General features: G+C 39.2%; 1 protein-coding gene across 2 annotated transcripts; it reads left to right on the top strand.

Moving 5' to 3' along the window:
• The first annotated feature begins 810 nt into the window (after positions 1–810).
• Positions 811–6,139, top strand: GPR85 (G protein-coupled receptor 85). Of its 2 annotated transcripts, none has more exons than XM_069462193.1 (3): positions 811–1,079; positions 2,298–2,411; positions 3,520–6,139. In XM_069462193.1, the coding sequence occupies exon 3, from the start codon at positions 3,690–3,692 to the stop codon at positions 4,800–4,802; it is 1,113 nt and encodes a 370-aa protein (XP_069318294.1). In that variant the 5' UTR covers positions 811–1,079; positions 2,298–2,411; positions 3,520–3,689; the 3' UTR covers positions 4,803–6,139. The 2 variants fall into 2 exon arrangements, with proteins under 2 accessions (XP_069318294.1, XP_069318293.1); XM_069462192.1 differs by having other exon boundaries at positions 2,295–2,411.
• Positions 6,140–7,214: the final 1,075 nt, after the last annotated feature.

Raw genomic sequence — 7,214 nt, 5'->3', positions numbered from 1 at the left:
CCTTATTTTAAAGGAATCAATATCTACTTCTTAAAGCATAAGGCAGTTAAACCTTTGGATCTTTGCCCTATACCTTTTGGCAGAGTAAATTATTGCCTCATGACCTGGCAGTGCAGTCACCCTTTTAATTTACTTTTAAATAGCTTTTCCCTAATCCATACAACCTAACATCTGCCTAATCATGAATCTGCAAAGCAAACTTATTTGTCTTTTATTCTATAGATTTTTTTTTTTTAGCTGTAAAAATTCAGGAAATAACTCTTCGAAAAGTACATAGAAACATTCATTGGGAAGTAAAAAAGAACAAATTGAATTGATTTGTATTTCTATAAAAATGAATTTGACATTTTACTTAGAAGTTGCATACTACCAAATAGTTTTGAGTTCTTCGGAATTAATTTGTTTTGCAAAAAGTGGAATGTTTTACTTGAATGGAAATGCCCTGGAGTTACTTCCAACATTGCTGTAGGATTGATTTTTCTAGGTTAAAGGAATGCCAAAGTTAAGTGCCTTGCATGTATTTGGGGAAAAAAAACCCAAATTATTATCCATTTTTTAATGGACTTAGGAATCCAAAAACAAATTAGGGAAATTTAACATCCTTTCAGTATTACCAACATAGGGCTTTGTGTAACCACTGTGACATCAAGCTTCAAACAGAGAAAGCTTTACCTCGGCGTGTCCAATAGAAATACAATATGTAAATTAACCCATATTATCTGTATGCTGATTGGCTTGAGTTCCCCCGAATGTCACAATCTCACCACCCAGCAATGAGGTATTTTACTGCTGTCTGGAGATCAGATTATTACTGTAGAGGAGATTTTTATTTTTTCTGTTTCATTAACAGATTATTATAAAACAATAAGCATGGAGGAAGAGAAGCAGACGTTTAACATTGGGAATTAATGAAAGTATGTCTGGTTGGTTTTTAGGGGGCTAAGGGGTTGTTTAAAACCTTATGCCACCCCCACAAACAAAACTCTTCGGAAATGGTAAAATAAGAAAATGCATGATTCTAGAGGCATCCCTAAACACCCACGTGTCAGCCTATGTGGTGTCGGACCTTTTGGACTGGTGTAAGTTTTATGTATTCGTTTCATTCCTAGTATTTTTCATCCGTAATAACAAAGGGGGAAAAGGAAACTCATACACACAACTGCTTTGACATCACCAATCTACTGGTCAGCCGAACTTGCAAGAAGGGAAAAGAAAGGCTGTTGCTCAGTGGGATGGAATAGCCATTTAAATTTTTTGTAAGCCTTCAGTCATATCCCTTAAGGTAGACTGGATGTAAATCATTTCGTAGTTGTCCTCTGAACTTAGCGTCCCCCTACTTATACGCATGTTTGCGTGCATTCGCGAATAGATGACTAACAAAGACAGGGCTGTCCTAACCTGCTTCCCTTCTTCCCCATGGACAATGTTTTTGACTGTGCATTTTAAAAATTTCTCTTCTTTCTTTCTCTTTTCCCCCATTCTTTCTCTGCCTCTCTCTCCTTTTTTTGTTTTTCTTTTCTTCCAGCTAATCTGCAAATTCAAAGGTCAGCTGGGGAAATCATTTAAGAAGAAATCTAAAAGAAGCTTCCAATGCTTTGGACCACCCTAAAAGAAAAAGGAAGAAAATGTTTGGGGAAGGCGAGGGTTCCGGGAAGCTGGGGAGGGGGCGGACGTCCCGGGCGCGGTGGCTTCCTCGTGCGCTGCCGTAGGGAAGAGGATGGGCCTGAGGTCCTGAACGAGCCTTTCCAAGCCCCCGTTTCAAATGCGGGGAGGGAAAAGTTCAGCAGCTGCCGTAAGGGACAAAGCTTAATTTTGTCAGCTGAAGTGGACGGGGCATTGTATAAACCCAGCCAGCTCTGGAGACGGGTAGGGGTTCCTGTTGGCTCCACAGAGGCTGAAGCAGCCCCTGCCGCCGCCCTCGCCGCCGCCGCCGCCGCCGCCGCCGCCGCGGCCCCTGCGTTACTGGGGGAGAGACGGTGCCGCTGCGACAGGGGAGGACGCGGCTGGAGCTCAAGGAGGCTCCAGCGCGCAGGCGCCGCCGAGCCCTGCCTGGATGCTCAGTCAAGGCACTAAGGAAAAAAAAAAAAATCAGCAATTTATAGAAAGAAGAAGCTATAGTCTGTCGGGATATCCAACACCAACAGGTAGGAGGATATACTCTCGGTTAAGTTTGGGGGTAGGGGGGTTGCACAGTGTTGATGAAACTGCAGGTTCACCGGGAAAGAGCCCTCCCTGAGGTTTTTTTTTGACAATAAACTGCATAATGGAAGTACATTCAGACAATGCATCTTCAGTAGGGCTTACTGAGAGCTCCATTTCTGTAAAGCGTTGCAAGACTGAGGAATATCAGACTGAGAATCACCGGAACGGTTCCCTTGCAGCACAGAAGCAATCTCTCTCCCCATCTTCGCGTATGTAATGCATGTCTCTCTCCCTCTCCCCCTCCTCCACTCCCCCCCCCCCCATTATAAATCCAGGGGTGGCGGATTTCAGGTTTCGTAATGTTGCATGATGCGATCTGTATTTACCCGGGGAGGTACCGGTGGGGAAATTAAAATCATCGAACGCAGTTTTGCCTGGGCTTCCATCAGCATATTTCGGGCAAGTGAGAAGTGGCAAAGGAAACACGCTTCGTGGGAATAACAGAGGAATCCGATTTCCCTGGTGTTGCTCCCAGACACCTAGGAGACAATGTGCATTTTGCTTTTAAAATGAAGCCACTTGTGAGCAACAAAGATTATCGGTGTAAATGGGAAAGGCTTAATTGCCCAAGAAATACAGGTTCATGTTATATTCATTTGAATACAGGCATCCAAGATTTACAAATGGAAGTGCATTATTCCTTTGGGTGTGTTTCCCTGGCCAATATTTACATTAACCATTTTTAATAATCATGTGGTTAAAGAGAAAAGATTTGCCAAAAATGGGGGGTGGGGTGGGAAAGGAAAGACAAAAGATTAAATCACATCAAATCTTGGGACAAGTTCCTATTAATTTTGAAATCTAATGTTGAAATTTTGCTTTAAGATGAATCAACAAATACTCTTATGCAGCATGAATAGTGGCACTTGAGTTAAAAGACATATATTTTGCACGGGTTCTTTGGATCCATATCAGCAGAGAAGCTGCCTGTGAAACACTGACAGATACTAACAGATCTTAAATAAATGTAGGTAGTCTCCTCTCTGTCTCTTATTAGCAATCTTGTAGATTGCATTGCAATTCTAGTGATTAATTCCTGGACTGGCATATTTTACAACTGTGGAACATTTTATTCCTTCTCTCCTAAAGGTACCCAATCAAATGTATGTTCACCAAAATAGGGACATTTTTTAATTCACCTAGCTGAGAAAACTAAGCAAGCCAATTCTCTGAAATCTCAAGCAAAAATACTTACCAAAGCAAATAATAGTATTCAAAATTAAAACTTTATTTGCTTCCCCATAAATGAACAGCTTTATGTTAGCACTGACATCATTGCTTGTTAACTTAAGAACTGATAGCTCATTTTTTTTCCAGATATTCTGATGGCAAATCAAACGGAAGAAAAGAGGAAGCATGACTGCAGATCGGATCAGTTCTCTTTGTGGATTACATTTTTAGTAAAATGTATGGATCTATCTTTTCCTTGTTCTTATATCTAGATCATGAGACTTGACTGAGGCTGTATCCTTATCCTCCATCCATCTATGGCGAACTATAGCCATGCAGCTGACAACATTTTGCAAAATCTCTCACCTCTAACAGCCTTTCTGAAACTGACTTCCTTGGGTTTCATAATAGGAGTCAGCGTGGTGGGCAACCTCCTGATCTCCATTTTGCTAGTGAAAGATAAGACCTTGCATAGAGCACCTTACTACTTCCTGTTGGATCTTTGCTGTTCAGATATCCTCAGATCTGCAATTTGTTTCCCATTTGTATTCAACTCGGTCAAAAATGGCTCATCCTGGACTTATGGGACTCTGACTTGCAAAGTGATTGCCTTTCTGGGGGTTTTGTCCTGTTTCCACACTGCTTTCATGCTCTTCTGCATCAGTGTCACCAGATACTTAGCTATCGCCCATCACCGCTTCTATACAAAGAGGCTGACCTTTTGGACGTGTCTGGCTGTGATCTGTATGGTGTGGACTCTGTCTGTGGCCATGGCATTCCCCCCAGTTTTAGATGTGGGCACTTACTCATTCATTAGGGAGGAAGATCAATGCACCTTCCAACACCGCTCCTTCAGGGCTAATGATTCCTTAGGATTTATGCTGCTCCTTGCTCTCATCCTCCTAGCCACACAGCTTGTCTACCTCAAGCTGATATTTTTTGTCCACGATCGAAGGAAAATGAAGCCAGTCCAGTTTGTAGCAGCAGTCAGCCAGAACTGGACTTTCCATGGTCCTGGAGCCAGTGGCCAGGCAGCTGCCAATTGGCTAGCAGGATTTGGAAGGGGTCCCACACCACCCACCTTGCTGGGCATCAGGCAAAATGCAAACACCACAGGCAGAAGAAGGCTATTGGTCTTAGATGAGTTCAAAATGGAGAAAAGAATCAGCAGAATGTTCTATATAATGACTTTTCTCTTTCTAACCTTGTGGGGCCCCTACCTGGTGGCTTGTTATTGGAGAGTTTTTGCAAGAGGGCCTGTAGTACCAGGGGGATTTTTAACAGCCGCTGTCTGGATGAGTTTTGCCCAAGCAGGAATCAATCCTTTTGTCTGCATTTTCTCCAACAGGGAGCTGAGGCGCTGTTTCAGCACAACCCTTCTTTACTGCAGAAAATCCAGGTTACCAAGGGAACCTTACTGTGTTATATGAGGGAGCATCTGTAAATCTTTAGCCTTGTGAAACACTAACCTTCTCTGCTGAGCAAGTGTGGCCCATAGCCATATCTTGAGAAGAAATTCAAGAATGGAATCAGCAGTTATAAGGATTTGGGCAACATTCTGCAATCTTTGCAATAGTTCACCTATAATCCTATTTTAAATCTCAGAGTGATCCTGCTGACTGCCGGCGAAGGTTTGTAATTAAGAAAGGACTGAACCACTGCCCTAAGTTTCTTTATGTGGTCAAAAACTAGAAAATGAAAGTAGCAGGTGCTAAGTATCAGTGCTAAATGCTGTGTATATCACTACTTATGAAAAAACATCAAAAAAAAAAGAACAATTAGCATTGGACATCTTAATAAATTAAGTCGACATGAGGTAAATGTGTTGATAAAAACTAATTTTAGAAGTTTGAGGACTTTAAAACATTTCATACTGTTATTGTTTTGCAAAGACTAAAATATTTGGGAACTTAAAGTACTGTAATCCACTAAAGACGTGCCATGATTTACTGGAATATCACACTTTAAAAACCGCCTTGTAAGTTTTGGGGAGCATTCCAAAGCAGTATATTGGTTCCAATTAGAGTTTCCTTTTTTTTTTTTTGTATTAATACATCACTATTTCTAAATACCACTTTCCTTATCTACTAGTGAAATTGCTAGCATTGAACTGTATTATGTGATTTTTGTTGATTTGGTATAAAGTTTTTCCAATTCATTTATATTTTACAAATGCTAGATATTGAACTGGGAGGCAACATTAATGGTACCAGCTGGTCATAATCGAACAGTTCTAATAATGCAGAATAAACACATGTTGCCTTAAAGGGTTATCTAGTATCCTTCATCTTATTTAGCATTGGAGCAAATAGTCAAGGGAAATTGGATCAGTAACTGGTCATGGTCATGCATCTGGAAGTGCATGGAAGATCATTTACTATTCCTTTTCCTTTTCCTCACATAGTTTGAAAATTAAGGTGCACATCATTGAAATAATGAGATTTTCTTCTGAGGTGTGCTACCCATTCTAGAGTGTTCGAGGAAGCAGACAGTTGATATATGTTTATATTTTAAGTCAGCTGTCAAGGGGAGACCACAGCCTTAGTATGACATCCTGCACAATTTGTGAAGCATTTATTCTACCGAAGGCACAGTCTTGTTTATACTTTCTGCACATTCAGTGTATTGGTCGTTTAAATTATTTCAGTTTAACTTGTGAAAGCTTATAATATGATTTCTGGTATTTTAGAAATACATTAGAGTCTGTGAGTCTCATTCTTTAAGATACAAATGTGTGAACTTCAATATAAAGTTGCATTTGCCAAAATTTACCCGTGTAGCCTGTTAATTTTCTTGGAATAAATTTTACATTTTTGGCATATAACAATTTTTCTTAAAATCTGGGAGGCAAGCACAAACTAAGAAAACTAGCTTTATTATAATTTCATTTTTGATTTTTGATTTTTGTAGCTACTATATTCTGGAACTGGAAATGTATGAATGATAGTGAACATAAAGCTGATAAACTGACATCATATCTGTATAAGCATTATTTGGTAGCTTATCATCATCATCCCTCTATTTATTCTTACATGCCAGTAGTATTTAGAAATGTATACCTCTTTGGTTGGTTCAGAATTTTAATATAAATATTACATTTTAATTTGGAGCATAGTACTATAGAAATTTGGGCCCTAAATATATAACTTGTAAGAAGAATGGTTTATAATATTATGACAAAACTAGAAAAAGTTGTTATTTTTGTTTGCTTTCTGTTGTTTCATTTGTTTGTTTTATTTTGTTTTGTGTGGGCTTTCTTTGGTATTTGAAAAGTAAGAATAGGAATCTAATCCAACAGAATTCCTTATTGCTATAGTACTTCTGTAAAGAGAATATCAATATAAATATAAATAAGGAAAAATAAATTAATGAAATGTTTCAATGATACATGCAACTATTCAGTTTTGCTCATATAATGACAGCTGAAGCCATGATTTAATGAGCACTCTGACCTCATTTTTACTCTATGCCAAAGCTGAGTGGCTCTAAGATAAAGTTTAATGCACAACAGTGAATTGGATCTAGCAATAAAAGTCTCCCTGTTGCTACTAAAATTATTATCTGAAGTACAATAAAAGAAATGTTATCAAAAGATGTTCTGATAACATTATGTTTCCAACTCAAAAAAACTTACAATAGAGACATAACTGCAGTGATTATACTTATGGAGAACTTTGCTTACAGGTTCAAATATCACCAGCAATCAGTAGAATATTCAGCAATAATTTTGAAGCCAGAGAGAAAAAGTTTTACCAACACTAGCCTCCACTGCATAGATGAGAAAACTCAGGCATGGATTAAGGAGTGAGGAATTGAGGAGTCAAGAGGAAGAGCCAATTAAA

Source organism: Eulemur rufifrons, chromosome 29 (assembly GCF_041146395.1).
Source record: "Eulemur rufifrons isolate Redbay chromosome 29, OSU_ERuf_1, whole genome shotgun sequence".
In the NCBI taxonomy this organism is placed as follows: domain Eukaryota; kingdom Metazoa; phylum Chordata; class Mammalia; order Primates; family Lemuridae; genus Eulemur; species Eulemur rufifrons.
This window is presented reverse-complemented; position numbering and strand designations above follow the sequence as displayed.

Excerpts from the sequence above, each read along its gene's own strand:
- GPR85 (XM_069462193.1), top strand. The coding sequence starts at position 3,690 with ATGGCGAACTATAGCCATGCAGCTGACAACATTTTGCAAAATCTCTCA.